Raw genomic sequence first — 24,161 nt, 5'->3', positions numbered from 1 at the left:
TAAAATAAATATTTCTTAAATAAATAATGCATTTTTCTGTCTAATTATTTTTAATATGTATATACGTATATATATATATATATATATGTATTTGTATTTAAAAGTACTTTACTTAAAAGTACATTAGTACATTATCAAATAACAGATTTAAAAACTGGATGTTTAAAAATAACTGATTGTTTTCTCCAGTGCTTGTAAAATATATGTGAAAACTATCAAAATAGTATAATCAATATGAATTGATCACTTTTTTCTAACTATATCTAACAAAATTTATGTACATCTAAAAAAGAAATGTACAAAATTTAATGAAATTTGTACCTATGCCTTTTTGTTTCCATAATTAACTTTTATACTATTTGCGCAGCCCTACGTCTTCTTATTGCACGTAATCGATTGCTACAATACATTCGTAAGAATACCGAACCAAATACTAGTAGAATGCCAATGATACCAATGACTGTCACACGATGATGATATACCAAACAAGATAATAATATAGCCAAACCCTGAAAAAGGAAGAAAACGATACCTCTTAAGCTTGTTTATTTTATTAATAGTAATATATTTAACAAAATAATTACCTGTCTTATAGTCATCATAATGACAAACGTTACTGGACCAAATTTAGAAATTGTATAAAAGATATACAATTGACCACTTGCTGAACAAATTGATATAAGTGAGCAATCCACAATGAACCTAGGATACTGTGCAATAATAAGAATATTAAAGTTGTATCAGAGATTGTTGCTATCATTACCTTAATTAATTAAAATTACCTTTGTCATAAAGGAAAATATAAGAGGGAAACTTGATTGTTGAAATAAGGACATTGCAGTTAATAAACAGGAGAACATATTAACTACACACATCATTTGCACACTCGTTACCCCATACTCATTAAATAATGCACTTTGCCAGGTACTTGTAAAACTATCTAATAATAAATAGCCTCCTAAGAGAATAATACCAGATATAGTTGTAGCTCCATCTAAAAGCATTGAAACAATAATTAGAGAAAAAAAAGATTAGTAGATTTACAGTAAATGACAAAAAGCGCTCACCGCCTTTGTAATCTGAGCTATTTAACATGAACAATGTCATTCCAATAGAAATGAGTACAGCTGTAACATATTCGTAATATTCATATGTGGTATGTGAAACTACTTTTCCCATTATCATTACTGGGATTATTTTCGAAGCTTTTGCCAATACCTGAAATATATATACCATATTTAATTAAACGTAATTACCAAACAAAATTCTGGAATCAAGAAATAAAAAACAAAATGTTAAACGGATGAATACCTGTGTTGGGAAACTAACATACTTTAGAGCTTCATATTGACACCAACTGCTCATGATATTTGATAAGGAGCTAAATGCATACTTATAAAGAGGTGCTTTGTGTTGTGGTTGTCTTTGAATTATTAAATACAACCCTGACATTAAGAATGCAAGAATTCGATTTACAAATACTAGAAATTGTGAATCTTGGAAATGATCCTTGTTGCCAGCAACGTCTTCATATTCCTGAAAAATTAAATGTTTTCATAAAAAATTTTTAATGATTGTATAATATTAAACTAGACTATTCATACTTATAAAATATTATGAATTTTGCAACCTACATTTTAAACATCATCTCGAAACAGTATTAAAAGTCTATGTTCAAGAAAATAGAGTTGCAAATTCAAAAATCTTTGCTTTACAGAAACCTTGGATATCCTAGAAGTAGTGACTAGCAATGATCAAACTATAAGTTAAGAATGTCTTTAGTACATAATGGGCATTATCCCATATTAACATGTACTTGAAAATTGTTAATGTTGTTATTTCACAATGTGTGTATGTGTTTTTATTAAACAGATTATACCTGCGTCATTATTTTTTCTTGTAAGTAACCCCATGTTAAATAACTAATTTGCAACCCAAAAAAACAATATAGGAGTAACAAAGCATCTTGTGTAAAAGTACGTTGGCTATGATTCGATGGCGTAGATGTATAAGAAGATGAATCCAGTAGTCCTGTTTCATAATGACCCACAAAACATAAATGTACTAGTTTGGGTATGCACCCCTTGCCTGTTTAAAAGCATCACAATTTTAAATAAAAGTTCATAAATTCTTTTCATTTAATTAATATATCCTATCACTTACCTCCCCTTTGGATATATTTGGTATGACGAACATATTTGTATATGAGGCAACCTGGCAATAATACAGTAGCATAACTCAATAAATTTAAGCATAATTTAATAATCCAATTATAGGAGGAAGTTTTTAAAAAATTTTCTCCGGTATTCACAAAAGACTTAATAATTTCACTAGCTCCAAATATAAGGCTTACTGAAAGTAGTAGCAATATGCTACAGAAAAAATTATATTAATAAGTGAAAAATATCATCCAAGGATTTTATTTATTTGTACTATATTTTTTAGAAGAGAGAGGAAAAGAAAGAAGAAAAGAAATAAAAAGGGAATCATAATGTTAATGCATGGCAGTCTCATTATTTCAACAATTTCGTATTTAAAACTTACCATATTATAGCATCGCCCAAAAAATTTCGCATTGTTCCAATTATAATAGAATTTCAGTAAAAATAAATGATTATGAATTAACTGATTGTTTCATAATTTTGTTTTTCAACATCAAATATTTTATGATTGCCCTACATGTACTACATGTTGCGCGTACGTTTAATACACAATGTTATTTAAATCATTTTAAGAAATTAATTATTTAGAAACAAGATATAGAATTCATCAAAAATCCGTAATAAAAAATACAATATAATATTCTGACTAATAATTGAAAGGTATCTAAAAATATTTCGTTAAATCATCATTTAAAATGTAAGTCACTTGCATTTTCCTAACAACCAACTGATACAACAAACTCATATCTGTTGACAGAAAAACTATATGTATACATATGTACATATATATACATATATCATGGCCATCGATGTATATATGCTTTATAAATACATACGTTAGTTCGATTGTTCCACTTTTTTATCCAACAACTTTGATCATTTAATACATGCCTCTTATTAACTTATAAATGCAAAATTCCGAATCTTATTTTATTTTGTATACATATCAATAATAGAGTATTTTTATTTCTCCTAGCTTATAATAAATATTTCAATTCAATACAAAGCTTTCACTGTTTCAGATACATTCTTTTTTGTAATAAAAATAATACATCTGCATATCCGCGTATGTAATGAAATAATATTTTAACTTGCGCAATATAGCATTTAATCCATTATAGTGCACGTAATAGTAAAGTTTGAATTATCGATATACCAATCTTTCATACAACTACACAATGGTTATACGGTAAATGAAAACATAAAATGCTCGAGGATTAAAAATATAAATAAAACCTTTATTCTTCTATAATATAATAACGTAAATTGTTTAAAAAAATTACTCAATCATGACTTCATTAGGTAAGTATTAAATTTAATAAAAGACAACCAAAGACAATTTGAAGAATGACAAATTATAGAGCTACTATTTCTATCTACGTGTACTCCCTCTTTAAAAGAACTTACCAGTAAGGGAGCTGAACAGAAAATTTGCGCGGGAATTTTATCAAATAATGTTTCACTGTAACTGCGGCATAGCAGTAGCGTGTAATCATATTAAATATAAATACGATATTTTTAGTAATTAGTATTTGATATATTTCATATAAAAATAGAACAATTCATTACTACAAGATCATTACTGCAAGATAACGTATTTTTGTATTTTCTTAAGGCAAATCTGTGTTTCTACTAATAAAAATGACTACTTCTGCTTGCAAATTGTACAAGAGACCATTTACAGTATGCATAGAGGGCAATATAGGAAGTGGTAAGACAACATTCTTAAGTCATTTTAAACAATTTACCAATACAACCGTTTTACAAGAACCAGTAGAACTTTGGCGAAATGTTGCTGGAACAAATTTATTGGTAAGATTATTTGAATATAGATTTATTGCTATTCATGTAAAAATATATGTAACATTGATAAATATTCGCTTAAAATATTTAGGAATTGATGTACACAAATCCTAGGCGCTATAGTTTCTTATTCCAATCCTATGTACAATTAACAATGCTGCAACTTCATACTTACGAATCTGCAATGCCTTATAAAATTATGGAAAGATCAGTATTTAGCTCCAGGTGCTTTATAGAAATTATGAAACGTTCTAAACTATTACAAGAGGTGGAAATAATGGTCTTAGAAGATTGGCATGACTGGTATATACAGAATGTTAATATAGTAACGGATTTAATAAGTATGTTATCATAAATGCATAATATAAATTATATGTTTCTCATTGATAATAATATTAGTTATTATCTTTATATTAATGCAGTTTATTTGAGGACATCGCCGGATGTTGTATATCAGAGAATGAAAACAAGAGCGAGGAAAGAAGAAAATTGTGTATCATTAGAATATTTACAACAAGTTCATAATATTCATGATGAGTGGCTGTATCATCAGACACTATTTAGCGTACCAGCACCAGTTCTAATAATAGATGGAAATAAAAGTTTACCAGAAATGGTCACACAATTTGAAAATTGCAAAGACTTAATTTTTGGTAAAAAAGGGGAAAAGAAGAATTAGGAAAGAAAGACAAATATGTTACAAATGTATGTATGTATTACTTGAAAATATTTTTTGTTTCTTATTTATATTACTTATTTGAATTGCTTATATATATTAATTGTACATTAATCGCACATACTTTCTATTTGTACATATACTAGAAATATAATATAATCATTTTAAGTATACTTGTATGTACAAAAAGTGAGAGAGAAAGGGAAAGTGGTTTTATTATGTCAATCGTTTTATAATGATTGCATAATATGACATAATTGTACATTTAATATATATATATATATATTAAATAATTGCATTTAAGAAAAAGATGGATTTCTGAACACTAAGCAGTGAAAGGTTATACATAGTTGCTAATGCAAAACTGCAGTTATCTTAAGCAAAGCAGCAATCGGTGGATGATAAGCCACACTTTCGTGGGCAAATGGATATCCTAAGAATAAGATATTTGTACCTGAAAAATATATATCTACATAACCATGTCTGTCGCGACTCACGGTACTATCCGCGACTTTGCCCCCAGTTTTCCTTGCCCGTGGAACGCCCACTTATGCTGCTTTATATTGATATCTGCATTAATTGTATCTTGTTCGACGATAACTACATGCATAATTAAGATTAATGTTATTGTAAGATCAGAAGATTATATTTTAGGATTGTATTACAATAAATATTATATTATATTTATTATAGAATTTATTTATTAAAACGACTCTTTAATACAATATACATTACAGATAGAAACAGCAGTTAACTTTTTACTCTAGTTATTATAATTAATATAAGTTGGATACAATTAAAAATAATTTTCGTTTCTGACTAATAAATATGATAATTACTTGTGGAATATATCCGATTAAAAGATAAATTGTTCAAAGATTTATTGTTACAAAGATAAAGTTAAAAAGCGTTATGTCGACTCGCTGCGAGCAGAAGCTAATCGTATTGCACAATCGTATTCTTTACAAATCCATAAGATGTTTATCAAATTACCAATATCTGCATTTTTTGTATTAGCTTGTTTCCAATCCAGAAATATTTGATAAATTACCTAGAAATATGGTCATTAGTACAAAAGCTTGCAGTGATACAGATAAGAATATAAACGAGAAATAGTATATTGGAATCAAATTTACTTCACTTATGCCCCTAAATTTGTAATTTTCTTCGAATTGTTCAATTTGACCGTCCGAATATAACAATTTTCTAGCAACGTCTTTCCAACCATGTCCAATATAAGTTTTAATTATAAATATATCATCTAAATTAATTTCATCAGTACAAGTACGTAAACGTTCTACTTCTGCTGGCATTTGTCGAATATTTTTTGTCCATGTTTCTTCTGATGCATCAGAATTATTCTTAGCATATTGATTAATATTACAAATGTAACTAGTTTTAGAGCCAATTTTTACACCGTTTGAATTAATTATATTGTAATTCACTACATGTGTTCCTTGTGCTGTAAAGTAAAACATGATCGCTTTAATACAAATTTAACAAATTTGATTTTTTTCAAGTTTAAAGAGTAAATAATACTTACAGTGTTTGCGTTGTTTCGATTTTGTTTTCGTTTTAATATTCGGTTTTCTACGTTCTTTTGCATCATCTTGGGAACCTTTCGTATCATTCAGATCTTGTTTTTCGGTAGAAGACTTGGCGCTCGTAATAGGTACTGCGTCGTCTTTTTCGGGGGACGTTACGTTCTTTAATTTCAATTGCAGTTCTGTAGTAATTGGAACAGATTCGAATTTGGTCGTCTTCGTTTCATCACCGTTTACTGTATTTGGTTCTAAATTGTGAGTATATCCTTCGATCGGTATTCGTGGTGGATCAGGTTTCGCATCGGTTGTTAACATATGAAAACGATGAGATAAATTTGAAAGTATTGGCATTTTCCTCGAAATTCAAATGCCTTTCAAAAGAAGTACCTCTTCGCTATCTTTTTTTTTATGATAGAAGTATCATAATATAAATTTTATATTTTCACTACCATCATGATTGATAAATACTACATTTTCTGATAAAGTAATCTACGAAATAAATATATTTTATAAATATAAAGCCAACTCGAAAAAAGAAAAACAAGGACGTAACAAATTACATATATCCATTTGTTAATTTCTTTATTACATAATTATACAACTTTTATAATTGCATATATTTCAATTCTTTAGGATTTATTTACCTTAGGAAAGGAATTATTTACCTTATTTTAATTAAAATATCAGATATTTAACAATATTTTCTTTGCATATTCTTCATTCGTATCCTTACCTTTCCTTTTGGATATTGAGTTAAGGAAATCTTCCCAGAAAAATCGTTATTTTTAATAAAATTTTTATTTCCTTATTATTCATGCATTATGTTCTGAACCGACGATATCTAGGACACCAAAATTTATAAAAATAGTTACAAACAAAAAACATTAATTAGAAATATTAATGATATGAATATAAATATAAATATGAATATAAATTCTTAATGACCTTAAGATAATCTGGGTTTTCCAGAAGTGAAAGTTCGTCGCAATGGTGTTATCGCGAGTAATAGTTATCAACACACTGGAATAACCGAAATAGACAAAGATTTCCTCTCATTGTTTGTAACATTGTTTTAATTGCTTAATTTATGCTATTTCATTCTCATGAAACTTGATATAAATGCAGTATGAATCATTTCAGAAACACATTGTCCGTAATAAAAGTGTAACATTTCAAATAATGTCCATTACTTATCAATATCCAAAAGCAATAAAAGTGCGAAAGTTTTAAAAAATCATGTTTCATATTGAAAGCAGCATTCTCTTTTTGCTAATTGCAATACAATTGAATGATGTAAAATATTTTGAAACAAAATATTTACATGCGTATAGGATCTACATTTCAGATAAATTTCCTTGTTTAAAATATTTAAATTAATTTAGTCCTGCAAGACTTACAGTATCTCGATTCCTGTGCGTTTTTCAATCTGAATATCCTTTCTTTATTTCACAAAAAGTTATATGCGTTCATTTGTATACATGATAATATCACTTCTAAATAAAATTTATTAGCGCGCACACTGTTATTTCGTTGGTAACCTCTTGACTGTCATGAAGCTACTCAACAGGTGGTATGGTTTACTTGACACTACTTGACACAAACGTATCGTTAGGATATGACGTAAATGTATAATTTTATTATGTACGAGATTTAATATATTTTCACTCGCAATCAAATTTTTCTTTTCTCTCCAATTATAATTTATTTTATTTAAGTAAAATTTTCTTATATTTTCTTTAGTACATAATACAATAAATACAATACAATAAAAGTATTTCTTTGTAAATTGACTTATTATTAAAAATATGAATCCGGAAAATATTTTAAAAAATTATGTATTATCCCAATATACCACGGAAAAGTTAATAGTAATTAAAGAAAAATTAAAACAAGATATAATTCAAGCTGATCCTTTTTGGCAAATAATAACTAGGAAGGTTAGTATTAATAGTTGTATTAGGAAACAAAATTATATTTAAGGAAAATAATATTGAAGTTTGCATTATCTCACTTAGAAAGGAGTAACAGATATAGATGTAGAAGAAACTTTAAACGAAAGCAATAATGATTGTAATGATATTTTATCTAACACGTCCGATCAATTTTCATCTACTCAGTTTTATTTTACACAACTTGATAAGTGCTGCGATAAAAATATTAGACAGGAGTGTGTACCAAAACTTGATATCACAGAATATCTTTTTGAAGAATTGGAATGCCCTAATGGAAAATTGGATTTAAATCAATTAGAGAATTTAACAGATGCAGAATTTCAAGAAATAGTCTGTGATTTAGAAAAAAAACTAACTATGCTGGGTACATATAATCTATGTTGTTCCTTGAATAATATGACTTCGGAACAACGAGTTAAATACACAGAAACTTTTTATACCCATTTATTATTACCAAAGGTGAAGTTTGAATGATATTAATCTATAAAGAATTAGACTGCTTGTATAAATTTTTACACAAACATGGCTAATAATGTTTGAATATTATTGCAGATTATTGCTTTGAAAGAACCTTCCAGATTACTTTTATCTGCTTTGATAGAGAGCACTCAGAAATTTCCAGATGATATTCAGAAGTTCATTTTTATTCCACTTTTAAACTTTGATTTAACAGACACAACAATTATTGATGCTATAGTAAATACTTTTGAACCTCAAAGACGTATCGTTCTTATTACGTAGGTACTAATCTTATTATTAATCAATTAAACTTCAAAAGAAACTAAAGTGTTAGCAATTGAGCGGTATCATTTTTACAGAGAATATTTATCATATGTGAAAGAACTCAATTCATGGCATCTTTCTTTCCTACGTACTTTGATTGATACTAAGACAGATATTACCACAAATGACAAACTTATACAGTTATTATTTGAGAAAGCGATTGACTTTGCCAAGGATAAAAATTTCGGGAAGCTTGTATTATCATTTATAAAGTCAAATATTAAATTTTCAGATGAACAAAAACAATCATTATGGGAAATAGCAAATATTAATCAAACATTGTTTAAAAAACCTATTCAAAATGTACTAAAATCTATGTAACTTATGTAAATACTACAAACCACAAATTATAATAAATTTTATTTTTTCTATAACTATATATTTGTTCCCCAATCAAAAAATTAGAGGTATAGGAGATGTAAAATCAAAATATAAAACGCGTGCGCATAAGAGTTAACACTTTTATACAAGTACGAATGGGAAAAACATGACGGAAGAACTTTCCGGTGTGACAATCGTTATTTTTATTGCGGCTGGAGTACTAACAATATTATTACTGTTTATATTTGCAAAACGACAAATTATGAGATTTGCATTACGATCACGCCGTGGTCCTCATATCCCCATCGGGCACGATGCACGAAAGGTACGAGAAATTGTAGAGGTTAAGTTTATTTACATCTACAAATATGTACATCTATTACATTTACATTGAAAATTAATGCTTGTTTTTTTGTTAAAAACAAAACATTTTAATTATGCTATACAATTATTTACTATTTTGAATACATGTGTCTATATGCACATATACATATATACATATCAAAATACAGTACATTTTCAATCTTTTAGTCGCTGAAAAAGGAGATTGAAAGACGAATAGAAGTAATACCAAGAATTCAATACGAGCCGCAACTTATTAGCGATCCAAGATTTATTTTAACTCCTCGAGGACAGGTTTCACCTCATTACTACAGATTAAAAGCTGTAGATGATGTTAAGACCTTGGGTATAATTATATTTATTATGGTAAACAGACTCTTTATGTTCAAACTAATTTTCAATCTTTTTTGTAGAAGCTGAAATTACTAAATATGATAATTGCTTGAAAAGACATCCATCTGAAAATTTACGGGCATATTTACTTGCCATATTGGCAACGCCATTAAATGGAAGTGGACAACGATTAATTCATCAGTTCTGCGACTTATATGAACATGCACGACACGATCCAACTGAATTTGGTGATGAGGAATATCAAGTATATACCCGTTTATTCCTTAAATTAATGGACGCGTAAGTATGATTCTTTTAAATTATGGAGTGTAAATTTAAAGTTTGTAGTAAGTTGTACTATAATATAATGAGACAAAAACATGGTGTCCTTAAATGTTCCCTTAGGGCTCGTTTATTAAAATCATATCCAAGCAGTAGGAAATCTAGTCCAAGTCGCACACCTATAAAAAAAAACATTGAAACGAAACGGAATATATTAGAACCCAAGATGAAACTACTGGAAGATCAAACATTGACTGGATCACGTCCGAATACATTAACCGTGATGATGTTGGATAATAGCGAAACATCTGTTTAGCATTATGAAAGTCGTCACATACAACACATGTGACGATATGTTTGTTCAGAATTGTCAGTCTCTACATCATATGGGATTGCAAGTAAGTGAAATACATTTTCAACTTTTGTTTTAATGGTATTTCACAAATATGTTGCTCCTTTTAATTTCATACCTTAAATTTGCAGTAACGGATACGTTTTTTGTTCCAACTTGCGGTTAAATATCGATGTCCGTCTTAATCGATAAATATTTACTCCATACATTTTTATAATATGAATTATGTCTTAAAGAAATTAATGCCCGATGAAACGTGTATTTATATGTATTAGAAATATGATTTGTTCTCATATAATTTAACCATTCCATCATCTGAAAGAGGTATATAATATCTTTAATAGACTGTTAATTCTAGAATAACTATATAACTTCTAATGAAGAAAAAAAATATTAAATTGTTAAATTATCATTCGGACGCTAGTTGGATGGTTTTGTATAGAAATAAAAGTAATCGTGCGTACCTGTGGAATTGCATGTTTCCAATTCTCTCTATCGGAAAGAAGTGTTAGAGCTTGAGGAAATAATTTTATTCTGACATTTTGCGATTTAATCACTAGATCTCGTTTCATTAACATGGAGTCTATGCCAGACAAGCTTATCACAGAGGTAAATAAAACAGTACAATAGAATTGTATTTTGTCATTATGATTTTGTGATGAATCCATTAAAAATCCTTGAACCTGTGTCATAAGTTCCAGAATCCAATTTGAACTGGATCTTTCGAATTGCATATTGGCTTGTACTTTTTGTATAATTTCGAGAAAATATGTTTGCACACTTTAATAAAAAATATTAAGACGCATGTTTATTCACATGTTTGATGTATCAGTAAAATTACAATAATGACCAAGAATGTTACCTTGACGTAGAAGCGAAAGTTTCACCGATGATCTCGTTCAACCACTTTAAGGAGGCTTCGGAATTAGACTTTTTTAAAGACAATTCGGCTCTAATTGCGATCGCATTCTTTAATTTACTGGCCATTGTTTCCCACCACACTTTAGGAGATGTAGTTCTTTCTAAATGCTCCATTGGTAATTCCAAAGCTGCCGTGAAATAAGGGTAGAAACGGTCGCACGTTAAATCTATTTTGTCCAAAAGTTCTTCCAGTATGGTAGAAAGCAGTGTAGAGTTAGCATGGCATATTTCTGGATTTCTTAATGCCTGAGCATATGAATACATGATGCAATGAAACGATTGTATCGAATTTTCGTTCATTTTTTTAATTGCACATTCTAAAGTAGTTTCTAAGAACCGTTTAATGATATTTGGTTGTACAGCTTGACACAAGTACTCGAGATTTGAATACAATATCGGGTGTTCATTGTCTTTCCAAACGAAATCTTCTGCATCGTTTACAGATTTATACGTCAATAGATAATCTTCTATAAAAGATTTAGCAGATGAAGATACCGTCGCATGATGACACGCGATAGAAAGAGTATATTGCTTTGCTTCGGCTGATAGGTGAAAAGTATCCTTCAAAAAACTCCAATTTACATTGGGTAATGGTTTCGGATATTTATGAGCGAATATTCGTAGGCATTCCGTAACGATACAATGATTATTCGAATCAAACTGATTAGTTTTCCTCAAATATTCACCGACCGCTCTGATTACGCTTTTGTCTCGTAAATATTTAAAATTTTGCGGCTCCCCTTGAGGCCAGTCGTACATGCCGGATCGGAAACTATTTACTTCTTCTATCACGAAGGAAATTAGAAGGTTCCCGGCTGCTGACAAGGTCATTTTATTTATATTTTGAAGCATTTGGATCCAACAAACACCAGGTATATACGGAAGCACGTCCTCTGGCTTTTTTACCGTGTCGGTTGGAATTTTCGCATACGTAGCTGGTAGTACGAGATTATATCTAAATTCTACTGGTAATGTTTTCAAGGATAATTGTTCGAGACGGTACGAAGCTAGAGCTTTAAGCGCAGCTTTGATTACCTTTACATCACTACATGTCGTGTATTTCCATAACTTCGATACGATATCGTCGATCAATTGATGGTCGTGTTCTTCGAGGCATTGAGAAGAAGGTGCATAGAATGCAACATCAGCAAGTAGTTCGCACAAGCTTTCTAAAACAACAGACCGCTTCTCTTTTTCCATTTTTGGAGATAGCACTCTCCATGTCGAATAAATGTCTATTACGGATGCTTTGTAAAGAGCAGAAATACATCCAAGCGCGAGCGCACTTGCGGTTCCGCCGTTCATACCCGTCGAACGATTTAATATCTGCAATATCAATGGTACCAATTTTTCCCCATGTTCAGGATAATTTTCACAAATATGTTTCATAGCTCTTGCACAAGTTGCATCCGAATACCAGGAAAGATCGCTTTCCATTACTTTGATAATTGCAGCAAAAAGAAATCTGTAACATCTTGGTTCTTTTTTCAATGCTTTCAAATATAATTCGATTATAAAATATTTCAGTTGCTTGTCACCGTTTAACAACTGGTTCAAGGTATGATTAACGATTGGGACATTTTCTTTCGTAATCATAAGCTCAGGCATTACCAGTAACAAACATTTTGATTCTATACTGCTTTTACATTTGGTTAATTTATGCAATACCAATGAGAGCACGTGCGATCCAAAATTTGTCCTTTCTCTGCTAACATCAACGAGTATATTACAACACAGTTGAACTATTTGTGGCTCGTTTGACTGTAGAAGGAGACCAGATATCAATAGTTTACATTTGTCTTTTAAGTAAGTTGGTACGCATGATATGTTGTTCAACCATGATAGAATATCATTTTGGTTCCAGATACTCAAGCAATGCACTAGCTCCGTGTAGAATTGAATGTATGGGTCGGAATGAGTAAACACTGTAAAAAGTTTATTTGAGAATATCGTTTCATTGTTGCACGTTAATTTCGTTCTTGTAAACATCTCGCTGGCTAAATCTCTCGCCATGTCCAGTGCCTCAGAACACAATACGGATGGATATGCAATCCATTTTACAATAGATGCTATCAAAGTGTAGAAAAATACATCATTGTAAGACATTTTCTTTGCTATCATCGTACCTATAATGTGATAAATTTATCATAACAAGCATATTTCGAAAAATTGGTAAAAGTCGAAAATTCTTATAAATAGTGGAAAATACCGGAAAATACTTACATATTTGTAAAGTAGTATACAAATAAATAGCTGGACATAAAGTAATTACTTCTGCCATTAATGTTAGCACAAGATTCCCAATATAGCTATCACAGTGGTCTATGATAAACAATATAACATGAAAATTTGGTGTTGGATCAGAACCTTGCTGTAGTAATTGTATAACTAAGGACACAATCATCGGCAACAAAGCTGTACAATATTCTCTGTTTCCTTCTGATGCAGCTTTTTCTGCAAGCTCTAAGATTCTATAGTTTGTATTTATACAAGAATGAATTTCTGCTGTGCACATCCAAAGTAAAACTTCTGTCTGCACATAAGTACTGTGTCTCGATTTAATTAACAATTGCCAAATTTGTTGCATACAGTAATCCATCGAATCTGATGAAGGATTGCATAAAACATACAAAAATACCGGTCGTAACATTTTCACTCCCTTTTCTCTAATTCTGAAATTTGGAGAAATTGTACATACATACATGCATATATAGATATAAGAGCATGCATAATTATAGATGTATATGATGTATGTATATATAATATATGTATATACATTTTTATACATACCGAGCATCCTGATGATTCAGAATAAATGTCATCTGACTTAATATAGTTTGCCAGCTACGTTTATCTTGAGATAAAATGGTTATAAAAGGGTGTTGTGGCGTATGTAATGTAAACGGATATATATTTTCTTGTCCTGTATCGCGTTTTAAATCTAATATTAGTAAATGGCTTATGGTTGTAGTAGCAACCATATAATTTCTAAAACGTGTGACATATTATAGAACGATATTAAGGAACAGTAAAGATACATAAAGAATATCTTTCATGGATTAAATGAATTTCTGTACTTTATAGAAGAGATACTCGAGATGAAAGTAGCTAAAGCCTCGTTAATGTCCCATAATCCATTTTCAACCAGAGCAGTTAGGGCTTGACAGGCGGATATGCTGAGTGTGACATTTGTACTATCACGTTTTGTTAATAACAACTTAAACTCGGGTATCTGTATAAATTGATGAACGGAATAAACAGAATTAGATTAATATTTCTTCTCTGATTAAAGCAAAAGTAAAAACGATATATTGGATTATATAGTAATTGAACGAATACGTGTTTTACCTTGGAAATATGGTCCGTTTGTCGATCGCATTTCTTTTTTTTAATGGATTCGAAGAGTTTCGACGTTGCCTGTGTAGAAAAATACATAATACAGTTGGAATAGAATACCAGGTGAAAAATATAAACGTTTAATTGCGATACATGAAAAAGGGAGTAACTCACGTGCGATATTAATACAGGATTCGTCGATTCTAATTTATATTCTATTTCATCCATCATGCAGACGTAATATTCCAATAATTGTCCTATATATTAATTGTCATTCAATTCAGTCACTGTTCCGGTACTCTCTATCACGGTAATGCGTGGATGAAATAAAACTTGGGTCGTGAGTGTACGAAGCGAAATATTTAGGTTATAAAACATAACCTTGTGCGTGCATCGTTAAAAATATATTGAGATCTGTAACGGTACACTGTTAATATACACTGCTCATCGTTCATCGTAAAAATTATGAAAATAAGAGTAACGTATTTGTACGAAGAATATAGTATATGTATAGGTTTATCGAGAGAAATGGAAAAAGTAACGATTACTTCTGTGTTACATGAAGGACGATAATACGAAACTAAAGTGTCATAAACCCATGAACGTATTCTCTTTTACCGCTAGTTCACACAGAGGTCCTCAAGTAATGTTAAACGTTATATTACAATTTTGTTTGACAATGTACGAGTAAACGTAAATAGATAAAATTGTAAAAATACCATTTGGCAGAAAGATATACCGCAATGATTCATATACGAATACTGACAGGATAGAACGAAAGAAGGAGGAAAGAAAATTGTACGAAAAGTCGGTTGAGTCGATAACACGAGGGAACTTTGAAAAGACGCGAACTCGTTAAAGGACGATAGTGTACCGATCGAGGATATTGTATAATAGTAAGATTTTTCAATATATTTATTCGTATGGACAAGTTGGAGCATAGTGCACAATATAATTAATATATAGTAGTCTGAGGAAGGGGTCAGATTACATTCTGGAGTTTGAACACAATATCTTACAATTTAACGACAAGATGCCTGCGTTTTTGTATTTGCTTCTGTACGTAATGTTACTCGTATATTCATATATTCGAAGTGTATAATATATAAAGCGTAACGACTCACTATTTTTATCATTCTAAAAAAATGGAGACAAGAATACGGGTCCTTGTTTATTACGTTACGTTAATATGTCAGTCCATCTTATGTTGTCATTTAATTTATTCGTTTGAGGATTTTCGCAATGGATTATGCAACATCGTGGCAAATACGTAGTACTCGCTAGAATATATCCTTAGTCGGAGATTGTCTCCAATTATTAATTACAACGTTTGTATCTCGTTTGCGTTGAGAGGAAGTATCAACAAGTTCGACATCGATCGGCGCAGTACCGATCTTTACGCGGGAGATCGAAACGATAACCGATCGAACGTAGGAAGGAGCCGGTTTCAACGAAAACAGGATAAAAGTTTAAAACGTAATCGTTGAGCGTAATACGTGGTAAATTTATTGCCTGCAAAATGGGGGTTTTTCGTCAGTACGGTTCGAACGGACAACGCAAGAAACGTGTTGCACGAGGAATTTGCGATACGCGAACGTGTATAGTGTATTCGACCATTGGAGACAGCTCCTTTTTTCGCGCAATTAGCGATTAACAATCTATATTAAATTTTCGTTTAAAAGCAAATACACTTTACAGCCTATACAATTCATACAAGTTGATTTTTCATCCCTCTTTTGTTCTCTTAGTATTTTTCTTTTCTTTTTTTTCACTTTTTTCCATTTAATCGTTTTTCTTTAATATCCTCTACTCGAATTTAAATTTGTGGAGAGCGCAGGGCAGGTCCAGGTACTTAGGCTATCTGTATATTTTCATAAAAATTCGTCAAGATCTTCGGCTTTTCCTTACTATGATTCGCGTATCGTTCTTCTCTGTTTTTTTCTTTTTATTTTTTATAAAAATCACAGCACAGCACCAGCATTTTTACTTTAAAGCCCGCCCGATTCTCCTTCGAACGCGTCTCATTAAAACTGAGACGATTCCCCGCGCGTTTCTCCGCCGTTCTCACTCTCCTTCTCTCTTCCTCTTTCATTCATTCACGCACGCACACGCAGACAATACTTTCTCTCTCGATCTCTTTCTCCCTTACGTATTCCGCTAAATGAATATCGCCGTTGTTATGTTCGAATGAAAAAAAAAAAACACGCCTTATTCTCTTTTCGTTTATTTGGCATTTGCAACACTACGTACGGCACGATAAAACTAATTTCGAATCCTTGGCAACGAGATTTACCAATCGTCTGTACAACGTTCTTATTTTTTTTTTTTAATCGACGGTATAATAATAAAGTAATAGAACCGATAATTATTAATGAATAATTGTAATAAAAGGTACAATGATAATCGTTACTGCACTAATGTTAGGTAGCCGCCGGGAGATTATACGTGTACGTATCACTGTGGTGCATATGTACGCGTATATATATACTATACATACCTAATAGTTTTTTCCCGTTAATTAGTCTTATACGTTTTGCTCACTTGTTCTGTCTTTCTCTTTCTCTCGCTCTTTCTCTCTTCCTCCACACGCTCACTCTTGTATCCATATTCATATCACCCTCACACACACACACACACACACACACACACTCATGTTCTCGGTCTATTGTACTCACGCAACGTTAACTACATTATTTTTAGTAAACAAATAGCATTCTAGCAAATTCAATGTACAATCACTTATCGTCACGTTATCGTTATTTAGAATTATCGTGATTTATTATACGCTTATACTTCCCACCCGACATGTATTTCGTTCGTATTTATTTGATATCGTATTAACCAACGTCCACGCACATTCTACTTGGTAGGTAGGTAATCAAATCGTCTAAAAAACGTGTCGTTCGCGAATCACGTAATTTCTCTAGAAAAATGTCGAGTCTGTTGTTCAGCAATCTTTTTCCTTTTTACAATAAAATACAACGATCTACAATTTCACCATTATAGACAAAGTTCTCAGTCGAACATTCGCACGTACGCGTTATACACAACGAGTTACGGAAAATATGCGACGCACATAACGCGCATAAGCACGCGCAGTAAAGTTTCCGCTTTTCACTCTCGCACATTCGCATCTCTACGTTACTAAGTGCAATAAAAATGTTGCCTGAACCTGAATCGACGCAGTTCGAGGCACACAGTCTCTTACATCGGAGAAAAATCGGGCAATTGGTTCGCGGTACGGCCGTAGTAACTTCCATCGTCTTTCCTATGCGTAAGATGCCCAATGACTCTACGACAGTCCTCGGTCCTCGGTCTAACGCAATGGAGTCTCATTAGGCGCACGCTTGCCTCGTGTCCTTTCTCTCCTCTCTCTACTTTCCTCGTGCTTCTCCTCTTATTACTTGTCGGCTTTCGCGGGCAACGATTCCTCACTATTTTGGGATCGCCGAATTTCGTTAAGCATTTCCAGTAAGCAGGTACAATGCTGCGTCGAACCGTTTCGAGCCATTCTTTTCCTACGCGACACCTGTTCCTTGCGAGCAAACAGCATCCGAAGTCTCGTTTATGAGTTGGTCGCACGAATATTGTTCTTATTCCCATACGTTGTTTCGCAATGCCTGCGTCACCGTCGTTTTCATCGTCACCGTCGCCGTTAACAGCATCCAAGAAAAGATTAATAGGTAAGAAGCTCGTATAAAAATCTAGAAAATGTTTGTTTTTCGTTTGAACTGGAAGATCAATGGTACGTGAATTGGGACTTCTTCATCGCGTTCGTTTCAACGATATCTTGGAGGAAGAGTTTTATTAAAATTTGGAATAAATTGTGCGTAGAGTCTATGCTGAATCGATTCGTTTTCTCCACGCAATGTTGAAATTTTGGCATTTTTCTTGTACGAAAAGTCCCAAAAACATAAGGTGCGTAGGATAGGACGCTGAAATCTCAGTCGTAAATCCGTCGTTTCTCGGTATTCGATCGATTCTGAAACTAGTCGGTGCACCCAGCAATGGACTCGATGGATCGCGTTTGGGTCGACGCGTCATAGTACGTACAGATGATTTTTTCCTTGGAAATGGAACGGCGACACAATTCGGAAGGCAGGCGCGCTCTTTCACAGAAGCAACAAAGACAACAGAGACAAAGAGAAGGCTTGTGAACAGTGTGTGTCGTCAGCATTGCCGTCGGCGTTACCGTCAACATCAGTGTCAGCGGTATCAGTAGCAACCATACACGATGACCGGATGATCGTCGCGAGTCCAGATGGTTCCCGACGAAGGTGTTAAATGGTGAACGATAACGATGACATCGGCCTTAACAGGCAGATGCGCTGCTGCTGCTGCTGCTGCTGTTGACGAGTTGACAAACAGATCGAGAGTTGGTAGATTCTCCGATGGAGTATCTCTCTGGTCGCGTTAACGAAGAAGAGGTAGCAGAGCCGAATTAGCGGTATTGCTGGGACGATCCTAAGGTTGCCTGCCAGCGGTAGCAGAGTGCGGATGTCCTGCGGCGGTTGCGCCGCTAACCGGCGGTGGATGATGAGACGTGTGGTGAGTTTGTGCGGAGGTGGGTCCGGTTGTTCCGGCTGCTAGTACGGGACCGGGGGCCGCGGGTCACTTGGGCGGGAATGGCGAGATCACCGATGCGGCTACCGCGGCGGCCTGCTGACTCGCCAGCATCGCCGCTGCAACACACACACACACATAGATACCGAGGCTCGTTAATTTATTTTTTCTCTTTCTCGAAAAACGTCTTTCGTCGTTCGTCGACCGACCGATCGACCGATCGTCGACCATCGACCGTTCAACTAACCGTAACTTATCGAACAGAATCATGTAAAATTCTCTGCCGAATCGAATCCACTCTCGCCGCCGGTTTACGATGATTTCCGAAAGGAAAACGTTTCTTTTCCTTTTTCTTTATCTTTTTCATTTCGCGTTTTTATCTTATTCGTGACGCGCATTCCACGATCCTCCGACCGGAGACCGACGACGACGACGAAATTCTCCGATAGCCTTTCGCGCTGCTGCTGTTCCTTCGTTCGTTTCGGCCACAAGTTTTCAGTGATTTCGCATCACTCCGCAGCCCAAGTATAGCGAGCGAACGATCACCGAAGTCAGATTAGGTTGGAAAAGTGATATCGGAGGCCGAGGAATACACAGAACATCATACGTCGAAACTACTTGTTGGGACAGGAGAGCGTAAGCGGGAGTAAGGATAAGAACGAGGAACATACGAGCAGCCAAAGAAGATATAATAGGGTTGAATAGCGCGTTTGTCTTTATCGGTACGTTTAACGAAATTGCTGCGCGTCTCTCAATCGTCTTCGCGATATTCGCGATATACAAATTCCGAGAAAAGTGTGCGGGTGGGGGAGGTTGTAACAAGTTTTGTGTAACTTTATCGAAGTATACGAAGAAATAGGCAGAAAAAGAGAGAGAGAGAGAGAGAGAGGCAGAAGGCGCAAAGGGAAAAATAAGAAACAACCGCGATAATAATTAAAACAGGGTCGCTTGTTCTATTCGTTGTCCACGGGCGTTTGTCACAATGTCAAAATAGTATTTCCAAAAAGCGAAAAGAAATCGCTTTATGTCCGAAATTCAAAGAGTTTGATATTCGATCATCGCACAGTAATAGATTTTCGCAACGGGTCACATGCCCGCGCCAATACGACGATCGCGGTCAATGATTATCACAGTGTGAACTATACATTCGTAACTGCGCCTTCCAAGCGTCTCCTGACTGAACTCTTTAGTCCAACGCTCTTAACGTATATCTAATACAAGCACAAGTCGCAGTAAAAAACATTCGTTCGTCTAGTACCCGGCCGTGTTCTCGGTGAACAACACGACGCGTCGCGATTATCGTGCTATTCACGTACGAATCGATCGAGTTACCCATACGCGTGTTTCATAACGAATAGCTAGGTACTAAGCGTATCGGTTCGCGAGACTCGTGCTTCGAACTACGAACAGCGAGGACGTAGCGACACGAGTCTCTCGAACATATCGGAGAGGACAACGTTCCGTTATCTAAAGAAGGAAGAACGAGGATCGAAGATCGGGACGGGATCGTGGTTGTGGCGACGATCTTGGTCGTAGTCGACAGCGGCGGCGACAGTGGTCGGTTCGGCTCGAACCGCGACTTATTGTCAGGGTCTGACGAGAGGCTTACCTCCGTAAGGGGCGGGATATTGTCCGGTCAATAGGGGATAGCCTAGGCCAACGTGCGTGTGATGATGTGTATGCACGTGCCGCTGGGGCGGGGGTGATCTATTGTCCTTGGTCAATGTTCCGGTACCAGCGTCGACTGGTGGCGGTTGTTGCTGCTGAGACTGTTGCCCTCCCGATTGACTTTGCTGCTTCGTTTGGGCTTGCTGGGCTTGCGATTGCGGTGGACCTGGTCCGGCGACCGAGCTAGGCGGTCCGCTCGGTGGTCGCGAAGGCGTCGGCCCTGCTGACGAAGGACTGGCAGAAGCCGCGGACGTTTTCGGGGTAGGCGATTTGAGCGCACGCTCCTGAAGCTCGTGTATCTTGTGCGCCGAATAATACTGATTGGCATGGTGTTGAAGCAGATCGAGGGCTTTGCCACCGGGCGGTCTACTGAGATCCTCCGGCGCGTGATACCTCGGTAGTTGATGAAGATACGGGTTGCCGGAATACGGTCCGGGAACCAGCATCGGGCTGAGCCCGCGATACATCGGATGACCAGGGTCAAATGGCAACGCACTGTAATGTTGCGGTTGCATGTAACCCGGATGAATGTAGGCGTACTGCGACGTGGGCGGTGGCGGTGGTCCTTGCGTCTCCATTGTTGGCTTCACGCCCTCCTGCTTGTTCTTCGAATCGTCGTTCTTTCCCAAGTCTTGCGGCTTCTCCTGCTTCGGTTGATGTTTTGGACTCGGAGGAGGTGGCTTCGCCTGTTGACTCTGCTTGCTCGCCTCCTCCTTTCGCCTTTGGTCGCCCGGATACAGGTAATACCTTCGATCATCCTGTATCGGTGCTGACGGTGGCGGTGGAGGTGCCGCCCTCTGACTCTGCCCACCATGGTACACGTGATACGGGCTCATTTGACTCTTCATCTCGATACTCTCCTTCAATATTTGATGATTCTCGTGCTGCTTGTCCTTCAAGCTAGGCTGCTGCTGCTGCTGTTGCTGTGTCTCCTGCTTGATCTTTGCCTTCTGCTCGTGCATCTCTTGCTCCTGCGCCTGCTGTTGCTGCTGCTGCTGTTGTTGCTGTTGCTGCGATACTGGCTGCGGTGGCTGATACGGATAACCGGGAGGCATGTAACCGCCATAGCCACTGTAATAGTGCGGCTGTTGCTGTGGTTGCGGCACTGATTGACTCAATTCCTTCTTCTCCTTCTCCGCTACAACACTCTGTAGGCTAGCCAGCGTCGGCATCTGCGGTATGTTGAGCGGCTTCATCTCTTGCTTGGGAGTCAGATCGCTTGGTTTTTGATCGACCGGCTTGCTCTCGGGAACACTCGGGACGAGGTAAGGCGGTTGGCCGTAGTACGGATACATGTTGAAATGAGGCGGTAGATGCGCGCTGGCGGCAGCTTTTCCGTCCTTTTCCTGACTCTGTTTCGACTTGTCGGCCGGCTCCGCCTCGAGCACCGGTGCCGCGTCATCGGAAATGTCCGAGTAGGCCGGACTCTGAACGTCTTCTCGCGCAGCGTCGACGATCGGTGCTTCCAACGGTGACGGATGAGGGCTACCACCCGGCGACTTTCTCGACTTTTTCTTGTATCCCTGAGGTTTCGACGACGTCCTCGGGTCTTTGTTTTTATCCTGGTCGGGCATCAGAGCCGCGGTAGGTTTAACTTTGAATTGTGGCATTTTCGCGTGCAACGACACGCTCTGGTAGGGCTGCAAATGTGGTTGCACACCCTGTCCAGGGTGACCAGTCTGCGAAGGAGGGGTCGCCTGTAAGCCCGTCGCTTGCTGCGATACTTGGCTGGACAAGCTTTGAAGTGCCGGATGCTGACTCGCGATACCCTGCAACCCGCCCGACTGCGACGATTGTTGTTGTTGCAATCCAGCTTGCTGCACCACGTGAGCTTGCGTCGGCTGACCTAATTGCGCTGATAGCGAATGCTGCACGGACAGCTGGTGAGCGGTCGGCAGCTGTTGCTGCTGCTGCTGTTGTATAGAGGACTGCAGTTGTTGACTGGATTGAAGCTGCTGCTGCTGCGGTGGAGGTAGTGGTCCAGGCTGACCGGGCTGCAACGATTGTTGACTTTGCTGTAAAAGGGGATTCTGTTGCTGCGAATGCTGTGACATTTGGGACGGCTGGGGCGGCTGAGGAATATTTAACGGAGCCGGAATGTTTGCGCTCGGGTGCGGCGAGGGTACCGATCTCGGCGACTGACTAGCTCGAGGACTCGGACTTTGAGGCGAGTTCGAACTGCCCAGCTGGTTCGACTGCTGCTGCTGTTGTTGCGCGGACTGTTGCTGTTGCCTCGCCGAAGTGGGTATCGTTGACGACGGTGCGGGCAGATCCTCCTGTCCGAATCTCAGCACACCCGGCTTCACGATGCTTTTACTGCTTTCCGAGGATAGCACGGACGTGGGCGGAGGTTCTATACTTGGAGAAGCAACGCGTGGGGGAGGTGGTGGTGTTTCCGGTGGTAAACCGGTCGTAGGAGGGCTGGCCGGTCGGAGTGGTGTTCCCTCGGGCTTGTCCGCCGGCGATTTGACCGGCGTCGCCGGACTCGGTGCCTCGATATTGCTCTCGTCGTTCTCGGACATGCTGGTGATACCCTCCTTGGTGTCGTCGTCGTCCGCCGAGCCATGCGCGTGGCTCTGGTGATACTTGAGCCCGTTTATGTGTTTGTACTTTTTGTTACAGTTCGGTTCCGGGCATTCGAGCAACACTGGACTAGCCGGTGGCGAACCGCTTGGCGGTGTGGGTGGTGGAGCACGCCTCTTATTTTTATCTTCTTCCTCGGGACCTCGGGATTTCCTCTTGGCCGCTGGATCCGGTCGAGGCGGAACAAAGGCCGCCGGACTCGGACTCGCTGCTGGCGAACCTTGCGCACCACGGCGTCCCTTCGCACCGCCATTTCGCAATTTACTGTGCACCGAACTCCTCGTTTCCGTGAAATTACTCAGGTCGTTGCCCGGAGTCGCGTTCGCGGCGGCTCTCCCCCTCTTGCCTCGACCCTTCGGTGTCCTTGCATCGAGATCGCTGGTCGGAGAGTCGCAGAACCTCGGTGGTGCCCAATCATGACGAGTGCAATCTAGCAAGGTACCAACGTACGTTTTCCCCCGCCATGTTACGTTCACCACCAGCACACCTGCAACGCAAATCAGTCGAATTCTCGTCCAATTTTGAAACGAGCGAAAAATT

General features: G+C 36.5%; 7 protein-coding genes across 26 annotated transcripts in view; 3 read left to right on the top strand and 4 right to left on the bottom strand.

The window, feature by feature from the left end:
- Nucleotides 1-254: 254 nt before the first annotated feature.
- Nucleotides 255-2,576, bottom strand: LOC117230956 (adenosine 3'-phospho 5'-phosphosulfate transporter 1). Its single transcript, XM_033488935.1, has 8 exons — nt 2,545-2,576; nt 2,164-2,372; nt 1,880-2,088; nt 1,312-1,536; nt 1,068-1,218; nt 783-994; nt 585-710; nt 255-509 (listed from the first exon to the last, which is right to left on the bottom strand). Exons 1-8 carry the CDS (start codon nt 2,574-2,576, stop codon nt 351-353), a joined length of 1,323 nt encoding a protein of 440 aa, XP_033344826.1. The 3' UTR covers nt 255-350.
- A 578-nt stretch (nt 2,577-3,154) lies between these two features.
- LOC117230963 (deoxynucleoside kinase) lies at nt 3,155-5,328 on the top strand. The gene is made up of 4 exons (XM_033488951.1): nt 3,155-3,464; nt 3,778-3,974; nt 4,057-4,306; nt 4,388-5,328. The coding sequence occupies exons 1-4, from the start codon at nt 3,452-3,454 to the stop codon at nt 4,642-4,644; spliced, it is 717 nt and encodes a 238-aa protein (XP_033344842.1). The 5' UTR covers nt 3,155-3,451; the 3' UTR covers nt 4,645-5,328.
- A 3-nt stretch (nt 5,329-5,331) lies between these two features.
- LOC117230959 (protein immune deficiency) lies at nt 5,332-7,880 on the bottom strand. Of its 9 annotated transcripts, none has more exons than XM_033488945.1 (6): nt 7,583-7,879; nt 7,131-7,205; nt 6,851-7,026; nt 6,185-6,674; nt 5,778-6,103; nt 5,332-5,692 (listed from the first exon to the last, which is right to left on the bottom strand). In XM_033488945.1, exons 4-6 carry the CDS (start codon nt 6,534-6,536, stop codon nt 5,552-5,554), a joined length of 819 nt encoding a protein of 272 aa, XP_033344836.1. In that variant the 5' UTR covers nt 6,537-6,674; nt 6,851-7,026; nt 7,131-7,205; nt 7,583-7,879; the 3' UTR covers nt 5,332-5,551. The 9 variants fall into 9 exon arrangements, with proteins under 9 accessions (XP_033344836.1, XP_033344834.1, XP_033344839.1 ...); XM_033488943.1 differs by having other exon boundaries at nt 6,919-7,026; XM_033488948.1 differs by lacking the exon at nt 7,131-7,205 and having other exon boundaries at nt 5,783-6,103; nt 6,919-7,026; nt 7,583-7,880.
- Nucleotides 7,881-7,959: 79 nt separating this feature from the next.
- LOC117230958 lies at nt 7,960-9,457 on the top strand. 2 transcript variants are annotated; one of them, XM_033488937.1, is made up of 5 exons: nt 7,960-8,122; nt 8,201-8,596; nt 8,690-8,874; nt 8,956-9,223; nt 9,326-9,457. In XM_033488937.1, the coding sequence occupies exons 1-5, from the start codon at nt 7,991-7,993 to the stop codon at nt 9,353-9,355; spliced, it is 1,011 nt and encodes a 336-aa protein (XP_033344828.1). In that variant the 5' UTR covers nt 7,960-7,990; the 3' UTR covers nt 9,356-9,457. The 2 variants fall into 2 exon arrangements, with proteins under 2 accessions (XP_033344828.1, XP_033344829.1); XM_033488938.1 differs by having other exon boundaries at nt 8,956-9,246; nt 9,326-9,393.
- LOC117230961 (uncharacterized protein C1orf43 homolog) lies at nt 9,378-11,187 on the top strand. Of its 2 annotated transcripts, XR_004492891.1 has the most exons (5): nt 9,378-9,566; nt 9,773-9,929; nt 9,997-10,216; nt 10,322-10,596; nt 10,682-11,187. XR_004492891.1 is itself a non-coding variant. In XM_033488950.1 (4 exons), the coding sequence occupies exons 1-4, from the start codon at nt 9,408-9,410 to the stop codon at nt 10,512-10,514; spliced, it is 729 nt and encodes a 242-aa protein (XP_033344841.1). In that variant the 5' UTR covers nt 9,378-9,407; the 3' UTR covers nt 10,515-10,643. The 2 variants fall into 2 exon arrangements, 1 of the variants encoding a protein (XP_033344841.1); XM_033488950.1 differs by lacking the exon at nt 10,682-11,187 and having other exon boundaries at nt 10,322-10,643.
- On the bottom strand, nt 10,510-15,123 carry LOC117230948. The gene is made up of 8 exons (XM_033488908.1): nt 14,982-15,123; nt 14,820-14,888; nt 14,549-14,703; nt 14,262-14,459; nt 13,695-14,143; nt 11,413-13,597; nt 11,015-11,330; nt 10,510-10,865 (listed from the first exon to the last, which is right to left on the bottom strand). Exons 1-8 carry the CDS (start codon nt 15,036-15,038, stop codon nt 10,713-10,715), a joined length of 3,582 nt encoding a protein of 1,193 aa, XP_033344799.1. The 5' UTR covers nt 15,039-15,123; the 3' UTR covers nt 10,510-10,712.
- LOC117230945 (zinc finger protein 608) overlaps nt 15,100-24,161 on the bottom strand; it is a 33,153-nt gene continuing 24,091 nt past the window's right edge. For 9 of the 10 annotated variants that reach the window (XM_033488897.1, XM_033488901.1, XM_033488904.1 and 6 more), the window contains 2 exons: nt 20,980-24,108; nt 15,705-19,489 (listed from right to left, as the gene is read on the bottom strand). In XM_033488897.1, the coding sequence (XP_033344788.1) occupies nt 19,419-19,489; nt 20,980-24,108 (3,200 nt within the window). In that variant the 3' untranslated portion in view covers nt 15,705-19,418. Of the gene's footprint in view, nt 15,222-15,704; nt 19,490-20,979; nt 24,109-24,161 lie in introns of those variants that run through there. The other variant, XM_033488905.1, reaches the window with a different exon arrangement.

This window comes from Bombus vosnesenskii, unplaced genomic scaffold (assembly GCF_011952255.1).
Source record: "Bombus vosnesenskii isolate JDL3184/JDL3185 unplaced genomic scaffold, Bvos_JDL3184-5_v1.1 scf7180000013270, whole genome shotgun sequence".
Lineage (NCBI taxonomy): Eukaryota > Metazoa > Arthropoda > Insecta > Hymenoptera > Apidae > Bombus > Bombus vosnesenskii.
This window is presented reverse-complemented; position numbering and strand designations above follow the sequence as displayed.

What these genes read in the sequence shown, in the direction of transcription:
- LOC117230956 (XM_033488935.1), bottom strand. Translation starts at nt 2,576, where the DNA reads ATGCGAAATTTTTTGGGCGATGCTATAATATG. An exon ending in TTGGGCGATGCTATAATATG is followed by an intron (nt 2,373 to 2,544) that starts GTAAGTTTTAAA and finishes TTTTTTCTGTAG; the next exon opens with CATATTGCTACTACTTTCAG. An exon ending in TAGCTCAGATTACAAAGGCG is followed by an intron (nt 995 to 1,067) that starts GTGAGCGCTTTT and finishes CAATGCTTTTAG; the next exon opens with ATGGAGCTACAACTATATCT.
- LOC117230963 (XM_033488951.1), top strand. An exon ending in TTGCTGGAACAAATTTATTG is followed by an intron (nt 3,975 to 4,056) that starts GTAAGATTATTT and finishes TAAAATATTTAG; the next exon opens with GAATTGATGTACACAAATCC. An exon ending in TATAGTAACGGATTTAATAA is followed by an intron (nt 4,307 to 4,387) that starts GTATGTTATCAT and finishes ATATTAATGCAG; the next exon opens with TTTATTTGAGGACATCGCCG.
- LOC117230959 (XM_033488946.1), bottom strand. Translation starts at nt 6,536, where the DNA reads ATGCCAATACTTTCAAATTTATCTCATCGTTTTCATATGTTAACAACC. An exon ending in ATCGAAACAACGCAAACACT is followed by an intron (nt 6,104 to 6,184) that starts GTAAGTATTATT and finishes TTTACTTTACAG; the next exon opens with CACAAGGAACACATGTAGTG. An exon ending in AATTTAGGGGCATAAGTGAA is followed by an intron (nt 5,693 to 5,777) that starts GTAAATTTGATT and finishes CCATATTTCTAG; the next exon opens with GTAATTTATCAAATATTTCT.
- LOC117230958 (XM_033488937.1), top strand. Translation starts at nt 7,991, where the DNA reads ATGAATCCGGAAAATATTTTAAAAAATTATGTATTATCCCAATATACC. An exon ending in CCCATTTATTATTACCAAAG is followed by an intron (nt 8,597 to 8,689) that starts GTGAAGTTTGAA and finishes ATATTATTGCAG; the next exon opens with ATTATTGCTTTGAAAGAACC. An exon ending in AGACGTATCGTTCTTATTAC is followed by an intron (nt 8,875 to 8,955) that starts GTAGGTACTAAT and finishes TCATTTTTACAG; the next exon opens with AGAATATTTATCATATGTGA.
- LOC117230961 (XM_033488950.1), top strand. Translation starts at nt 9,408, where the DNA reads ATGACGGAAGAACTTTCCGGTGTGACAATCGTTATTTTTATTGCGGCT. An exon ending in TCGGGCACGATGCACGAAAG is followed by an intron (nt 9,567 to 9,772) that starts GTACGAGAAATT and finishes TCAATCTTTTAG; the next exon opens with TCGCTGAAAAAGGAGATTGA. An exon ending in AGATGATGTTAAGACCTTGG is followed by an intron (nt 9,930 to 9,996) that starts GTATAATTATAT and finishes TCTTTTTTGTAG; the next exon opens with AAGCTGAAATTACTAAATAT.
- LOC117230948 (XM_033488908.1), bottom strand. Translation starts at nt 15,038, where the DNA reads ATGATGGATGAAATAGAATATAAATTAGAATCGACGAATCCTGTATTA. An exon ending in ACTTTCGCTTCTACGTCAAG is followed by an intron (nt 11,331 to 11,412) that starts GTAACATTCTTG and finishes TTTTTATTAAAG; the next exon opens with TGTGCAAACATATTTTCTCG. An exon ending in GGAAACATGCAATTCCACAG is followed by an intron (nt 10,866 to 11,014) that starts GTACGCACGATT and finishes TACCTCTTTCAG; the next exon opens with ATGATGGAATGGTTAAATTA.